General features: G+C 38.7%; 1 protein-coding gene across 1 annotated transcript; it reads right to left on the reverse strand.

Moving 5' to 3' along the window:
* Positions 1 to 1,870: 1,870 nt before the first annotated feature.
* LOC147638694 (uncharacterized) lies at positions 1,871 to 3,911 on the reverse strand. The gene is made up of 2 exons (XM_086796203.1): positions 3,667 to 3,911; positions 1,871 to 3,273 (listed from the first exon to the last, which is right to left on the reverse strand). Exons 1-2 carry the CDS (start codon positions 3,838 to 3,840, stop codon positions 2,344 to 2,346), a joined length of 1,104 nt encoding a protein of 367 aa, XP_086652329.1. The 5' UTR covers positions 3,841 to 3,911; the 3' UTR covers positions 1,871 to 2,343.
* Between the last annotated feature and the right edge of the window lie 13,995 nt (positions 3,912 to 17,906).

A 17,906-nucleotide genomic window follows, 5' to 3' on the forward strand; every position in this document is an offset into this window, starting at 1 on the left:
GCGTATGTCGAGGAAGATACGGATGAATTGAAGGGAATTACTTTTGTGAACTGAATTTTGATATTGAATCTCGTTAGTTAACCAGCTGGTCTTCAATGGAGAGTCTGGATGATATATTTTTGTAAAATAATGGACTCAATATTTTGGAGGATTATGATCAGTAATACTATGGTTTCATTGAAAGATTGTTTTAAAGACAACCAAATCTGTTAAAATGGCAATTTCATATTAGGTGTGTAAGTGGTGTGACTACTTGAATTTTGCTTGAAGCGTCGGTTAGGGAGCCTGGGAACTCTTTTCCTCGGTACCCGAGCAAAACATAACCAAATTTTTATAAAGGAATCCCACCAATACAGTGGTTGGATGGTTGGCTAACCATAGGTTGGATCGAGGGATTCCTGCGATACAAATAGTTACGATTAAATTACGTTAATTACATTAAGTCCTAGGAAGTCCTTGTTCTATGGGAGGGAATCAGCAGACTGTGCCTCGCAAAAAGGAGAAAAAAGCGATGATTCTAACCAAGTGCAAGTCTCTTCCTTGATCCCTTTGACAAGGAGCATTCCGATGTAACAACAAAGTGAGGACGTGATGAACAAGCTACAATGGGAAGTTGCATTTGCGGCTTAAAGACAATACCTAATGTCACATGCTTCGATAAGGCTAAGATAAGCTCTTGACTTGAATTCCAAAGTAAGTGATAAGCAAGATATAGTTGATACTCACCAACCATCCTGTCCTCAAATTGTTTTGGTTACTAGAATTAATTGCAAACCATCTCTAGCCCTATAGATTCCATCAAATTGCTATGCATACCATTCATATATTACATACAAGGTGGATGTTAATGTGTTGTCCATGTGTAACTGCTTCAACCCAATACAAATGAAACATATCCTTTTCATTCATCAATGCTCTTTCCACTTTTGTAGATATCTTATTCTTCCTCTATGTTTCCTTATCTTGGTGAAGGGTGTACCTAAATTTAAACGTTGTCTACTTTACTAGATATCTTAGCGTATAACATGAAACTTTAGCAATCCTACAACGAGCCTAGCTTGGTGTATATTTTATATTTTCTCAAAGTTGATTGGTCAAAGGAAAGGGTGGTCTACCTTAGTAGTGTTTGATCGATGGTCTACCTGGATGCAATGGTATACCTGAAGTCTATGGTAGACCTTGGGATTAAATTAATCCGCTTAATTGAAGACATGGATGGAGGCGATTCCTGATATTAGGGGAGTATATATGTATATATGAGTATATATATATATATTCACCTGCATCTATATCTCGTCATCAAAGATACTAACCATAATTAAAAAGGTGCTTATTACGATCCACCTTGCGGAAGAATGAAACCTTACAATCGGAGCCGTACTCTGTCACTGGCCTAGCCTGTAGGCTGTAAGGTGCAAAACTAATCTCACACACAAATGTATCCAATCAATCCACCAGAATCCACCTCACCGCCAAATGAAAGCACGCCGGTCCCTAATCTTTGATTGATGTGAATCCCTTCTACGAGAAGTTGAGTGCTATAAGCAAAACAGACCGTAATGGGACAAGACTCACATGCTCGCAAAGAATAGAAGGAACCGAGTTCAACCCGAAACATGACGTCCCACAACATAAGATTTCTAAACAAAACGAACTCACAATTCAATCATCACTGAAGTAAATTAAAAGAACCCACAATCGATCACAAAATGAGCCGAAGTCACAATTGAAGAGCAAGAGAAGCCCGAAAGCCCTTAATTGCACTTGGAACCCGCAATTTAATTATTGTGAACAGTCACTGAGAAGCCAATTGCAAGCCACCTACTGATAAACATTCGCTGGAAAAAACCCTGTATTCCTTCTGCACTGAAATCCACATGTACAATTCGCAGCAAATCTGGAACACATCTACACACAGTACTAGTGCAAACACAAATCCACGCGTCTGAGAAACAGGGACTCGTGAGTCGTGAGTATACAACTTACATCCGGCATGTATGTATATTACAGAAGCCCAAAATGCCGTTACAGGCAAAAACAATGTGTCCATCCATCCCAAGGGTGCTCACCAAATTACCTAGCTTGGTTACTATAAAGGCTACTCCAGCATATTACTCTGGCCTTGTATACTGCTCAGACTACTCCTGTAAGTACAGTTATGACTGTTGCTCTGCAGAGACTAAATCTATCTTGCCTACTGCCCAGACTACGTCAGAAATGCAGGAAAATTGACAGATCATGTGGGATAAGATTGGTATAAGCTAAGCATCATGAATTAACGCAAAGCATGGTATAGATTTTAGGCTAAGAATTGTGGGCTGAGCTAAGCTTTGATGGGTAAGACTAAGCCTTCTTGGCCTTCTTAGCAGGAGATTTGGAGCTCTTAAGCGTGGCTGAATTAGCAGCAGATTTGGCGGACTTGGCGGGGGATTTGGGTTCAGCCTTGGCCGGCTTCGCAGTTGTGGCGGGTTTGGCAGGCGGTTTGGAGGCATGCTTGACAGGCGCGGAAGACTTCTTGGCTGTTGCAGCCTTTGCAGCGGCGGCGGCGGCGGCGGCGGCTCTGGTTGGGGAAGACACAGCAGACGGCCCAGCGTCCGCAGGCTTCGCTTCAGCTTTCTTGGGCGACTTAGCAGGCTTAGGAGTGTCTGCCTTCACCTTCGTCTTTATTTTCATTTTCACAGCATCTGGTGATTTAGGCAATGTCTTGAGCGGTTCTGGTGATTTAGGCAATGACTTCGGTTTCGGAGCAGCTTTGGGCGATGCTGAAGCAAGCTTTCGAGGTGATCTGGCTGTGCTGGACATTGTCACAGGTGGCTTCGGAGCTGATGCGCCCGGGTTCGGAGCAGGCTTCCGAGCTGATTTGGACGGCTTCGAAGCTGATTCGGAGGCATACTTGACTGGTTTGCCAGCCAATTTGGGTGCTTTTGGAGGAGATTTGGCCAGTTTGGCGGACAGTTTTGAAGTACTCTTGGCCGGTTTGACAGCCGTCAGCCGTTTCGGAGCAGACATGGCCGGTTTTGCAGCCGAACTGGGCTCCTTGACAGCGTCCCTTGCTGCCTTGCCCACAGTTTTCTTCATTTCTTCTGAGAGCTTGTAAGAGGCCTTTACCTTCACCAGCTTTCCCTGCTTCACCAAATTCTTCAGCCGGACCAGCAGCATCTTGTTGAAATTACCAGGAAGGTTTCCCTGGTACTTCTGCTGGAGATACTTGGCGATGGCGTACTGGCTTGAGCCGGTCCGCTCCTTGAGCGCAGCAATGGCCTCAGAAACCATCTACGAACCCACGGAAAACAAAACAAGTGGATAACCGAGCCCTGAACAAATGACAAAGCTTGAACGAAAACGGATTAATCGATACTCAACAACTCTAGATACCTGCGACCCTGATTGTAAAATTAAAACAGCAAAGAAAATTCCTAAACGCAGAGTGTCAGGATAGTATTAGGCCTAAATGAAGAGAGTAAAACAGATTAAACACTAGAAAGGAAGCAGGAACTGTCCCTAATAGAGGGATTAATACGAACCAGAAGAAAAAGGATAGAGGAAGAGAATACAAATCAGAGTTGTGGCAAGAGCGAAATTAAGAATAGAAGCAAAGCTCCATTAATCCATTGAATCTAAAATGCCGCAGAAAAAACTGCAAGATAACGAGGAAAGAGTGGAAACCTGAAGATAAGGGGGGTGCAAATACTCCGGTTTGGGGCCATTGGAGGCGGCGGGCTTCTTCTTCACAGAGGTCGCAGCGAGCTTGCCCTTGCTCACGTTCTTCTTGTTCACAGCGGTCGCAGCGAGCTTGCCCTTGCTCACCTTCCTCGCAGGATAAATCTTCGCAGCAACCATGACGAAAAAGCAGACGTGCTCGCACAAAGCAGCTGGAAAGCAAGCTGAGGCTTGAGCGGTCTATCTCTCTCTCTAATCACCCAGCAAGATGGCAGAGAAGTTCAAATTTGCGAAGTCGAAACCGCCCCGTTTTTAATCCTTAACCTGGCCTCCGATTGGCTGTAACGGCGACACATGGATCAAGGCCTGTCTTAGTTTTCTATTTAAACCGTCCGATTCGACCCCATCGACGGCCCATGTCTTTGTCTCTCTCCTGTCTTTCTAAACTTGGATTTGCCTGTATTGCTACATCTTTAGTGTGTGAGAATATGCTCTTATTTACTCTTCTTAGGCCACCTTTGTTTTTCTTTTACAAGAAAAGATTCAAGAAACTATGTATTGAAGGAAAATAATTTACCCTCACATGGGCCGGTGTATGTTGGCTCCTTGACATTGTTTTTTTTTACAAGAAAAGATTCAAGAAACTATGTATGGAAGGAAAATAATTTACCCTCACATGGGCCGGTGTATGTTGGCTCCTTGAAGGGGCAGTCTTCTAGTTGTTGTGATGATTCCCATTGGGCTCTTACAAAATCGATTCCTAAAGGGGCAATCTTCTAGTTGTTGTGATCTATTACTCAGCATGAGATTTCAGGATTTCTCTTGTACTTTGTAGATTTGAAGGTAGTTCTCAACCTACACCCGTGTAGCTTTTCCAAATGCCAAACGATCTGAAAGATCACTACAATTTGAGGAGCTTCTCCCAATTCCAAACCTAGAGTGAGACTCCGACACTTCACTTGAATCCACCAGGTTTTAAGTTCACGCCACAGAGATTCAAGCCATTATTGCATGCCTCCCATGGGTAGCAACTACTATGTAAGTACTAGATGTAAATTCACAAAGCTTGAATTTATTATTGGATTGATGAGATTTTATGATATGGAGTTATATTTGTGTTATTTTGATTGAGTTTGTAGAGATAGAACAACTATGGGCGTATGGCCGATGTCTTGGGAGTCCAGGCTAACTCATAGTTGAATTAATCACCTTCAGTTAAGAGATTTCGGAGTGAGATAGGGTCAAATGAACATCAGAAACTGTTAGTTGAGTGTGAAGAAGAGTAGATCTTATCTAAGTTGAAGGGAAGTGTTTTAGTGTTTAGTCTGACAACCAGAGGATTGTTAGTTGTGTTTCAGACTGATTGTGGGCTGAAAGGTGATTCAGGTATCAGGTTTGAGTCAAGCAGTCAATAGCTGTCTGAGAGTCAGGGAGTGTCAGAGGACACATAGGTGAAGATATCTAATTCAGTTGAGACAGCTGAATCAGCTGGGTATGTTTCATTTAGATCTCATCAAATAGGTGTCAGTAAAAGGTGAGCAAAGAGATGGGTAAGATCCTACGATTAGAGGTTTAATGTTAGCTGATGCTAGAGGGTAGTTAGAGAGCCTGGAGGACTCGTATCAGACTGGGGTTAGCATGAGCCTTTTGAATTAGCTTGTAGTCAGCTTTGTGTCAACTAGGAAGGATTTGAGTTAGCTGATTGTGTCAGAATAGATCAACTGTGTCATATAGGTTAAAGATCAGAGGTGTTGGAGGTCAGATCTAACATGGCAGGACAGCTGGGGGAGTAAGCTGAGTCAAATTGAAGTGGGTTGAGGTGTTAGATTGTCACCTTTAGTTGAGAGGATTCGAAGTCAGATAGGGTCAAATGAACACCAGAAACTATCAACTGAGTGTGAAGAAGAGTAGATCTTATCTGTCTGAGTTGAAGGGAAGTGTTTTAGTGCTTAGTCTGATAGCCAGAGGACTGTCAGTTGTGTTTCAGACTAATTGTGGGGGCTAAAAGGTGATTCAGGTAGTATCAGGTTTGAGTCAGCCTACTACAGTCAGTAGAGAGTTGGTTGTGCTATATAGGTTGAAGATCAAAGGTGTTAGAGGTCAAATATGACATGGGAAGATAGCTGGAGGAATTAGTTAAGTCACATTGAAGTGGGTTTAGGTGTCAGATTGTGTCAGTCGTCGGAAGGAGTGAGGATAGGTGCAGAGTTGATTGGTGCCCTTGGAGCTGGGATTCTAGTGTCCCATAGTTCTGATCCCTTTACATTTTCTTCTTGTGTGGTAGTTGGTGGTGCTATAGAGGCCATCATCCAGCATCCTCACAATGTTTTTACCACTAACAACTTGCAACACATCCACGCAAATAACTAATGAGTTCAATCATACAAAATATTTAATTACAATAAATTTCTCATGCTAGTAACTATGAAAGTTTAACATAAATACAAAACTACAATCCAAAAAAGATTTCATCGACTACAATCCAAAAAACTTTCCATTGTTTACAATCCAAAAAAAGTAAATGTTTGACTAGAAAGAGAATAAAACAATGGAAAACTAGTCAAAGTCTCTCTCAACTGCATAATCATCAATGTAATGTGGTAATGTTCTTTACCCTTCCTTTGGCAAATAATCATAGAGCTCGGAGCCTGGCATGTGAGAGGCCACTTGTCCTACATAACAAGACAAAACACTAATTACATTGGATTAGCAATCATGTGCCAATATACCCTCACATTGAGTAGTGCTCTTTGAAAAGATGCAGGGGAGAAGAGATCTGGAGCTCTTGCAAGCACACACACACTCACATAAACCCTGGAAGAGAAAGGTGAGAGGCTGAAAATTCTTCTTCTTCACATAACAAAAGAGGTCTACAAAGAAGATAAAGTGACTAACACACATAATAGAGTATATGCAAGCGGTCCATAATGTGAATACGCTAAGTGGAGTGGGCAAGTGTGGACTAATTGGTGTAGTCCAGCTATAGAATCTCTAGCGAAGATATGTTGGTGCCAGCTACCAAACCCACCAGTGATGTAAATGTCAAATGATCATGTAGGCACCTCATGAGTGTCAGCTCATGTTGAGCTTCACATCTCAATACTCTTCATTGCACAAGTAGGTAGAGAACCAACAATAAAAGATAATACTTACTAATCCATGGGAGCTTCAATATTGAAGTCATCCACTAGATGAAATGAATGGACCCTAGTTGTCTCCCCTTGCGGAATGTAAGGTTGCACCAAGCCATTCAAGTAGCCACAAACATCGCTATCATTATCTACAATCATATAATGCCACCCCTAAATGAATAGCTGCCTTCAAGCGTGGGACCTATGTCGGCTCCAAGCTCTAGTATGGAGCCTGAATGGGGACAAAGAAGCTCCATAAACATCAACATGTGAGAGGGGGTTTTCTCTATCTAGCCCCCTTTTCCTTCTCTTGTACAACGCATAGAGGATGGTAGCCAATGATTTATATCCAATGACAGCTTCAATGACCCTGCAATCTCTTTAGCATGGCCTTGATAGAGCTTTGCTCTTTTTCCACATCTAGACAAAACCAAAATAAAAAATGCACAAGTCTGCATACAAACCACTTATTGTAAGATTCCTCCCTCCAGCTTTTGAGGTGTAGAGGTGTAAGAACCTCCCCTTCTGTTCTTGTAATTATTCCCCTCTCTGAAATAAAAGAAAGATCTTGTTTTACCTTGTTTTAGCTTAGAGAGAGAAAATATCTAGAGAGAGATAATCCAAAATTGAGATATCTTTGGATATAAAAATCCTCCTAGTGTCTAAAATGGTTTCCCCTAAAACAAAAATTCAAAAAGAACTTTCCAATGTGCATTTGGAATTAATTAAAAATATGCATAAAGGACCTTAGCCTAAGGGTCAAGATTTTTTGAAATTTTATGATTATGGTCCAATTAAGGTTTCTATGGACCAATAGCATTAATCCAAGTGTTGGGATGAGATAAATCCAAAGAATAAAAGAAAATACCCAAAAATGAGTAAATGCTCACATAAGATGAAGAGTTGACTGAGTACAAGGGTTATTAGTTAAAAACTATGAGATATTACTAAAAAATGAGATATTTGGGAATAATGATACATTTTTGACACCTTGGTAAGGAGGGGTGGAGACTTTGAGGTAGGCACCTATTTCACACATGTAGATGAGTTTTTAATTCAAAAAATTGTGATATTTTTATCTCTCCTCTTTCCTGGATCAAACCAAATCAAAAGGGAGCCAAACTAGGTCCAAATCTTGTCCAAATTCAGCCAAACTGAACCTGGAAAATTCTAAAACCTAGTTGGACTTGGTTAGAGGCCTCCCTCACCTATAAATAGATCCTTAGTCTTTTGTTAAAAAATCTGTGAACTATACCATGCTAGTATTACATTAAAATAATGATATTTTTTATTATCCCTTAAAAATCCTCTACTTTTGGAGAGAGTGGAGCCTCTGTCTCTCTTCAACCATCCTTGGAGCGTTCCTTTCAACACACTAACCAATTGATTGGTTGGGGGCTTCTTCTAAGATAAAGAAGCAAGCAAAAACAAGAGGTAAAGTGTAATTTTATGGTTTTTCTCTACTATTCTCAATGTTTTCACTTCTCAATCTCTCTCAAGCTTGAGAAGTTTTTAAATTAAGTGTTTATAATACAAATCAAGCTTTTCTTAAGAGTTGTAATGAATAATTAAGAAAAGTTTATATTTATGCTTAATTAGAATGCTTTTTATGTTTATATCTCTCTCCCCAAAAGAATGGTCATTCTTATGACCAATTTTCTTTTCAAATGATGCTTCTCATTGATAAATTCTCAATTCACAAATCAAACTCTAGGCTTGTGAAGCTAGAGGTTAAGAAAGTGGCTTTTTATACTTTTATGCTTCTAAAATTATGATAATCTTATGATTTAAATCCATAAATTGGATTTTCTTATGCATAACGTGAAAAGAGGACTTCCTACCATATTCTAGGATTGGTCATTCTATGCTAAAAGAATGATTTTCATCACATTGAATGGAAAACTAATTTTTAAGGTTTATGCATAATTAAATAATTAAGAAAAGAGAAAATTATGGTAATTTTATTTGATTGATAAAAGAGGAATTTCCATGACATTTGGAATTCAATCATTTAAATGGAAAAAGTGGAATTATTGGCATATTGAATTAATGGATATTTTTATTCAAATTCAAAGAGAAATTTTAGATAAATTTATTTTATGCATAAGAAATATTTAAATGATAAAAGAGAAATTCCCATGACATTTGGAATACAATCATTTAAATGGAAAAAGTGAAATTATTAGCATATTGAATTAATAGATATTTTATTAAAACTCAAAGAGAAATTTTAGATAAATTTATTTTATGCATGAGAAATATTTAAATGATAAAAGAGAAATTCCCATGACATTTGGAATTCAATCATTTAAATAGTAAAAGTGGAATTCTTGGCATATTGACATAATGGATATTTTTATTAAAGAAAAGAGGAATTTTAGGTAAATTTATTTGATGATAAAAGAGGAATTCCCATGACATTTAGAATTCAATCAATTAAATGTAAAAAGAGGAATTCCCATGATATTTGAGATCCAAGAAATTAAATGGAAAAAAGAGAAATTTTTAGCATAATTTAAATTATGAGTATTTTGTTGCCATATATATATAGGCAATGATGTGTGTGAACACACTTAGGTCCGCCGAGGCACTTTTTTCCTCTTTAGGAGGTTTTTTCCCCCGGCTTGTATATACGCCCATTATTCTAGGGCTAACTTATCTTTTGTACATTGACACAATCTAATACATTGTGTGTTGTGTGCATTCTTGCTTCTTCTTTTCCAAGCTTTGTGTGCTTTCCTGCAACCCTAATTCCAACAATTGGTATCAGAGCAGGCATCGGCTCCCAAGGCTGCGCCACTAGCATCCTCCGACTCATGTTCTCCGATTGAGGTGAGCTTTCACGAGCGCTTGCAAGTCCCTATACTCTACAGATAGGCCCATAGGGCTGTGCGTTCTCAGAAATTACATCTAAGGTCGTTTCGGGCTCCGTTTTTGCATTTCAAGTTTTGCACATCGTCAGTTATTTTGTGCAGAAATTTTGACAGTGCAGTTTTCTGCAAAAAAGACATACGTATTCTATTGTGGACCGTGCTACATAGCAAGAGTTGTTTTTTGTTCAGTCTTTGCTTCATTACAGGTAGCTTTTGCATCAGTTTCAGTCAGTGGCCATGGCTGATAATAGCAATGATGTATTTCGCATGTTGTCTGCTGATGAATTGGATGGGGACAGCAACTACCCACTTTGGGCATACATGATGCAGCATGTTTTAGTTGCAAAAGGAGTGTGGAACATTGTGTAGGGTATGGATGTACGTCCAGGTTCTGTGGATGTAGGATTTGTTGAGGATGTTGCAGGTTCTAGCAGCTCTACTGTTGTTGCTGCTGTTTTACCCACTGCTGAACAAGCTCGTTGGGATGGTAAAGATGCGCAAGCTCATGCCTTGATTGCACTTTCTGTCAAACGTAACATCATCCCACATATTCGTTCAGCTAAAACAGCAAAATAGGCTTGGGATATTCTAGCTGGTTTGTATGCAGGTCGCAAACGAGGCAAAAATCTCTTACTTGCGTGAAGAGCTAGAATCAAAGATTATGCAGGAAGATGATGACATGAATGTTTTTCTTGTTGAGATTAAAGATCTCAAGGAACAGTTGATTTCTGCAGGTGAGATTATTCATGATCATTCTCTTGTGCAGACTGTTCTTGATGCTTTACCTAAGTCATATCAAACTTTTGCTTTCACGTGGAGACTTGTTACTGAGGACAGACCTGATGTTGTCAAGTATGATACTTTAGTCAACAAGCTCTTGCAAGAAGCGCAGTCCAGGCAAAACAGGGCTAGGCAGCGTGCAGTTGATCAAGCACCAACAGAGACAATATAACTTAAATTAATATAAATTAGTCTAATTAATCAAAATTAATCAAAAATATAATGAAATGATAAACAAATGATCTTTCCATACTTAGAGTGATCCAATTTATTTTTCCATAGATGTACCATTACAAGTACACTAGTCCCTATAGGTTTTAGATGATTCACATCAAAAATGTAATTTTAATAATTAGATTATCAATATTTGCAGGCCTTCTGATAGTCTGGAAGAATTTTGAAAAAGAGATCATTAAAAATCCAACCATTGGATTTGCAATTTTTACTAACCACCACATTCTACTAATGTCTCAGTATCTACCCACTCTTTTGATCTACGAGATTGAGGATTTTAATTGGTAGCTATTGTGGGTACAAAAAGAGATAAATCATTCATTAAAACCCACCTTCATATTAAGGCCAATATTATCTAATAAGCACACTGATTCGAAACATCAATTGTCTATGAGAGTCAACATAAGCAAAGAACCACAACATGTGTGAAACATCATGTGTACATAATTATAACAAGAATTGAACATTACATACCTACAAGAAACCTCCATCTTCATTTTCAAAGCCACACACTCAATGTACGTTGTAGTAAGAGGTGAGCAAATCACCAAGGCCCACCCATGATCATCCATGATTGCTGTAGCTATTGCCAAGGAGCACATAACATGATCCTCAACCAAGATATTCCAAAAGGGGACTGCACCTTTGACACCATGAACAAAAGAGCCAACCGGAAGATCAATGATACACATGTCGACACTCCATGCTGCTTGTTTTGAGTTACGGATCTTGTTATCCCCACCAATATCCATATAGAACTGACGTATCACCTTAAAACTCCCTTCATAATCACCTTGAAGTATTTCCTTGCTCAACTTGATATAATCACACTCCCAAACCTTAAAAGATAGGTCATGCATCTCTTGATATGATGAAGTAAAGGAGGATGAAGGCATGTACACCATGTCAACATTTGTCACCTTATTGGTAAGTAAAGACTCGTCCTTATTGGGCACATCATCTGCTTCAATGCAATGCATTAACAATGCAATGCATTAAGAAAGTTAAAAATATGCTTCAATGCAATGCATTAACAATGACAACCTGACACTTTCATAATGCACATCTGGTCAAACATACAAAAAGAAAAACTAAAAGAAACATGAGATATAATGTTGTATTTGAGATACCATGTTCCTCATGGACAGTCTTTGGCCTCCCAACTCTCTTAGCGAGGTCTGGATCCCCTCTTTCAGCCTTTTTCTTCTTTGCAAGAGCTTGTTGCTCCTCCACTAGCTTCTTCCTTTGTTGATCATCCACATCGCTAGAGGATCCGAAATCAGATTTGCACTCCCCCCTCCGGGGGAGTTCACTCACAGTAAAGAAGACATGTCACCTGCGTGCAAGGACTTCTAAAAAAACCCCTATTTATGAAGCTTGTAAGACTAATATATCCCCCTATTTAAGCTTATAAGATATATACATGTATGACTTTTTATGTATCCCCTTTCTTAAATGTAAGTCTTCATAGAACATATACTAACTTTATTTTTAAAAGTTGGAATTATCCTAATCAAAATGGTCATATCACAAAGTGATTTATGTAGTGGCACTTGGATACCATCGAAGTATGTGTCGCAATGTTTTTGAGTGCCCGTGCCCCCTTACCACATGAGGAGAGAGAGTAGGGGAATCGAACCCCTTTACACTTAAAGTGACCACACCAAGCGGACACCAAGCTCTCTTTGGAAGAAGGGGAGTTGGATCTCTCTACCAAAACCATGGGAGAGTGCCAACTCCCCCCCTCCCACACTATGATTAATACAAATCAAGAAAAAAAATCAAACAAAAAATAAAGATTTAATTTTTTGCTCTAAACTTGGGTTTAACCTCTTACCAAGCACCTTGAAACTCATGATACTAAAATCTAGTTAGTAGTCACAAATTACAGTACACATGAATGAGTGAACTTAGCAAAGAGTAGCAACAACACAAGCATCACATGTATGTGTTTAAAAGTACTTCCCTTCATAGATATCCTTGAATGAAATACATGTTGAAGATACCTCCAAAATTGTAATGCTGCAATGTACTTTGCTTCATTACCATAAGATTATCAATACATATACTTTTCTTCACCATCAAAGGATTGCCAATGTAGCCATATGCCTTTTCTATTGCATATTGGTGGCTGAGATGGACCCAAAACTACTAGCTATTGCCAAGTGTGGTTGCAAGCTGCTTCGTGCACATGAGGGAGAGAGTTTATGACCTTAAAACTCAAATTACACCCAAAATGGTCATAAATGTTTATGACTCTAAAACTCAAATTACACAATAACTAGATGACCACAAAAGTTATTTGATATTTCTTGGTAGCATGTATGATGTATACATAGCAGCTTTCAACCTGCAAAGAAAAACAAGATTATTAATTTAATACTAATGCAAAAGGACAACACATTAAAACTATTATAGATTTGTATTTTACTCTATGCGCTTCAAATTACCTTATGTATCTTTTACATAGTCGTTGAAGATCTTATAGTCATTGGGATCAAGTTGATATTTCTTTGATATTGGATCATAGCTCAAATTTTCCAGAGCAATTATAGATTCCGAGGACACTGATTGATTATCAACAAGATCATATGTGTAGCATCTACTTCCTTTGGTTTTTTGATACCATGCTAGATGAATCTCCACATTTGGAGGACCATCTAGAAGATCAAAAGGGCCCCTTGTCTCTTTCATACCATTTCCTAGCTTCATTCTCATACTCATTACTCTTCCCAGGTACCATATGCCTTTCTTGACCCCTTGACTAGTACTTGCAACCTTACCTTTTCTTTTGAGCTTTGTATTATCTCTAAGTATAATATCTTCAAATAGAACTGTACAATCATATCCTATTCCAAGACAAGTACTAGTTTGAGGTTTTGACTTCATCTCAAATGAGAAATATACTCCACTTTTTACCCTTGTTAATCTATCCTCCTTTGATAATGTTGGATTTCCATTCAATTGGCTCACAAGTGTGCTCTTGCACAAAGTCTTCCCATCAACTTCCACAGAAGGTGATATATGGCTCACCACATTCTCCTCATTGTCAACTATAGAATCCATGACATGGCGAAGCTCACTTTGTGCAATTATATCCTCTTCATCAACATCCAATACTGTATCCATGATTACATCTCCAACAAAATCATCCAATGAAACTTCTCCTTCTTTAAGATTGTCATGTGCATTGTTTTCAAGATGCTCTAAGATATCTTTTTCTTCCCATGAGGCACCCCATGAAGCTTCACCTTCCATACCAAGTTCGCGACACATGACCTTTGCTTCTGCTAGACCCTCCTTTAATGCATATACAATCTGCTCATCATCAGTACTCACAACCGTGTAGTCATTTAAATTTGCCAAAGAAATGCCAGGCATATGATTCATATCAACCCATATGTTTTCTTGCTTTGAGTGAGCTACCGGAAAACTTAGATTTGAACCTGCTTGAAACTCATAAATTCTATTCAATGCTCCTACACTACTCAACAAGTCACAACCATCATAACACCTCTCATTGCTAACCATTCCACCTACTTTACTAAAGAAGTTCTCACAAGGATCAGATCTCGTAGAAGATAAAGGAACTGCCAAGTGACTATATCTATCTCTGAAGATCTTTATGAGAAGAACCACAAAGTGACATGACAATTGGATGTCCATGAAAGTTTCTCTACTAATGAAGTTCTGCTTGAGCGTATATACATCATGCTTTGTGATCCACATGCGCCAAATCCTAATAAAACATCATAAGTCAATTGATTAATAAGACATGATGGTGATACCATAGCAACAACATGAACATACAATATCAGTTAATTATTTATATATGTTCAATAGATAACATGAATTCTGTACCTAAAAAAGAAGGATACCATTCCGGCACCTTTCACACACTCATACAAGTTGAGCATAGGGGATAGAAAAATATCAATGTATGCTGCCACAATTGAGAGATACACCTTTGTACCAAGTGTTTGCTCTTGACGATGATTGGATCCCATCTGCAAGACCTCTAAACAATTTTGAACTTTACGTCCGGCTATCCTCTGTGCTGATCTCCAATTTGGTCTATCTTTTCTCTCTATATCTCCTTGCAAACCATGATCATCAACCTTGAAACTTTGATATACCAAGGCTACATGATTCAAAGTGACAAGATCATTACCAAGCACTAATCTTTTAGATGCATTATCTAGAGGATTAATCATCTTCTTTCCATTTATGTATATAATCTTGGTCATGTAATCCAATGATGCTTCCATCATCTTCCATAGAAGCTGTGAATGGCCAACTTTTCCAAGGAATTGAGTATCGAACACCTGTAAGAGAGCTATAATCTTCAACCATAAGCTTTCTTTGCCTTGAATCTCCATCAGAAGCATGACCAAGTATTGGTCCACCAATCACATCCTTCGCATATATATTCCAATGCAAATTGACTTCTTTCCATTGCTCCTTGATGGACATAGAGTCAAACCTATTACAAGCTAGTTGTATAAGAAGAACTAACTTTGGCAAGCATTCAGCAAGAGGATTTGCAATCAATACTCTTTCATAGTGGGCAATCACATTATGCTCAAATGCATCAACAATTCTATGATAACCATTTTCACCATCTCCAACAAGTACTACGAAATTTGAAATGCATGTGTGATCTATCTTCTTTCCACAAACACCAACAAGTTGGTCATCTCTTGCTATCCACCTCACCATCCTCTTGATCATAGTCTCATCTTCAGCAACAATGACAGGTACACTTCCCATGCAAAGCCCATTTTTCAAAATATGATGCTTATAGGTTTCTGCCACATTCTTGAATACATCCTCTCTCAATCCGGTCCTATAACAAAGAGCTTTTCTCATAGCCCTAGATGTAGTTGAAAGATGTGGACCTTGAAGATTCTGGAGAGAAAGTTATGCAATCTTGTACCTTCCCAAATCTTTACAGCTTCAAAGAGATTTTTGCTGTATTAGAATATCGCTTTCCTTGACCCACTCTTCCTATGTTTTGAGAGATGTGATGAAAAAGTCCCACAAAGCTTTCTTCCCCTCAAATAAGCCATGCTTATGTGCATTCACAATATCAATGCAAAACTTCTTTACATCTCCTCGTACCAAGGCTTCAGAAACACTTTCTTGAAGACTTCTCACCTTTACACTCAAAGTAGCAACCTTTGTCCTTGTGAACCATATTTCTTTTTTGAGTCATTGAACCATTATGTTTTTAGTCCTAGCAATTCTCAATATCTCAGAATGAGTCAAGTAATCCAATCTTCTACCACCTCCAGTGTCTCTTAATCCTCTTTAACCTCTAGAGTGCATGTCTCGATACACACGCATGCAAAAGTCTCTCTCCTTGGGAATGGATGCACATGATGAGCACTGGAGATTGGAGAAGGGAACTCCCTCCAAACTTACTCACTTGCAATCATTGTGACGAAATGTGCCATTGATCTCAACAAGCTCTGTTCCCAAAAAATCATTACCTTTGTGCTTGGCTCACAAGTCCAATGCACACCTCCTCTACTATCATCCAAGAAACACTTTACATTGATCATGTGGTTTCTAAACTTATATGATCCTTGCCAAAATCCCCAACAAAGAGTAGCAAGCAAACTCTCCTCTGCACAGTACATAAATTCTATTGTTCTCTTCATAGAATGATGATTATCAAAAGAAAGACGAAAACAAATCCATAATGCCAAAAAATACCAAGACTTGTTAAAGCTGTATACCTGAAGGTCTTTGTGGCAACTTAGAACCTGATGCATTGGAAGCATCTACATATCAAACATAGTGAAAACTATTAGTTAGAATAAAAATTTCATTTTGTAAAAAAATACAAATGCCCTTTTCTTGAATTAAGTACCTGTGGATTGGATTGGTTTAAAAAAACCAATCAGATTTCTTTGATTCTTGTCCAAGACAATTACTTTACTTGGGCGGCCTACTTTCTTAAGCTCATCACCATCTCCTTTAGTAGCAGCTTTCACATGAAGCTTTGACTTCATGTGCTCTATCATGCACAATCTCAAAGAACCTGTCTTTAGGAACAATGGTAGCCACTTATCATCCAATGGACACCTTATGAAAACCTGTGACAAGGTAGTGTAGTCTCCAATAGTTTCAGGAACAAGTTGAAATTCTAGATCATTCTCACTTCCAAAAGAAGAAATCTCAAACATTGCTTCATCTATTTTTTGTTTATTTTGTGTCTTTATCTCCTCCAATGATGGTGTGACTCCAAGCATGTCATGCCTTTGCTTCCCTTTCTTATCCAAGCCAATAGCTCGTAAATGAGATAATGACTTGATATGCGAGTGTGTGAAATTGTATAGAGTATCATGCCCTCCTTGACCATAAGATCATTCACACTCCTCACACCAAATTTGAAACAAAGCTTTCCCTTCCTTATCCTTAGACATAAGCTCAAACCTACCATGTCGACCCATGGATTTTAGCTTTTCCTTAGCCTTCTTGATATCCCTCTCCCACCTTTTTATCTATTGAGCAGATCTCAATGTAGAAAGCAAAAAGTGGTAGGCTAAAGTGTGATGCAAGTGTTGACTAAACACTCACAAACCATTCTCTTATTGTCATTTTGAGACATATCCCTAAAATAGTACATAATGAGGATATCCTTTGAAATCTTGAATTTTCTGAAAGAGCACAACACATACCTTCTGTACTCTTGCAGGTCAAATCAGGACGGCTTGAAGCACCACACCTACCAATCAATTGTAACAAAACAAGTCCTCACGACTCACTTAAAGAAAGCCATGTTGAAATATATGTAAGCTCGGTGATGGGGTAATATGTTGGCACCCTAGAGAATCATGTAAGTTCAGGGTATTGTGTGAATTATGGTAGTCACACACGAGGATGTGGACTACATGAATGCATGTGGGACAAGGGTCACCACTAATTGAGCTGTAAATCAGAAGATGCCACATAAGTTCATGATGTGTAAAGTGGATGAAGAGGCTCTCTATATATGAGGCCTATCTTTACAAAAGACAGGAAGCTGCCATGAACCAAGGTTGATGCCCAAGAAAGAGGCAAGATGAATCAAAGTCTAAATTTTGTTGCTGCAAAAGAACAGATGGTGCTCCAAAGGATGCTGGTTCAAAGAAAGGAGCATCAATAATAAAGGAAACACTACTACAAAGATGAAGCCAAGAATGTGTTGCTACAAAGATATTGTTGCTGTTGTTATCAAGAA

The sequence above is a fragment of the Cibotium barometz genome, chromosome 5, assembly GCF_041138505.1.
Source record: "Cibotium barometz isolate CiBa-2024 chromosome 5, ASM4113850v1, whole genome shotgun sequence".
In the NCBI taxonomy this organism is placed as follows: Eukaryota; Viridiplantae; Streptophyta; class Polypodiopsida; order Cyatheales; family Cibotiaceae; genus Cibotium; species Cibotium barometz.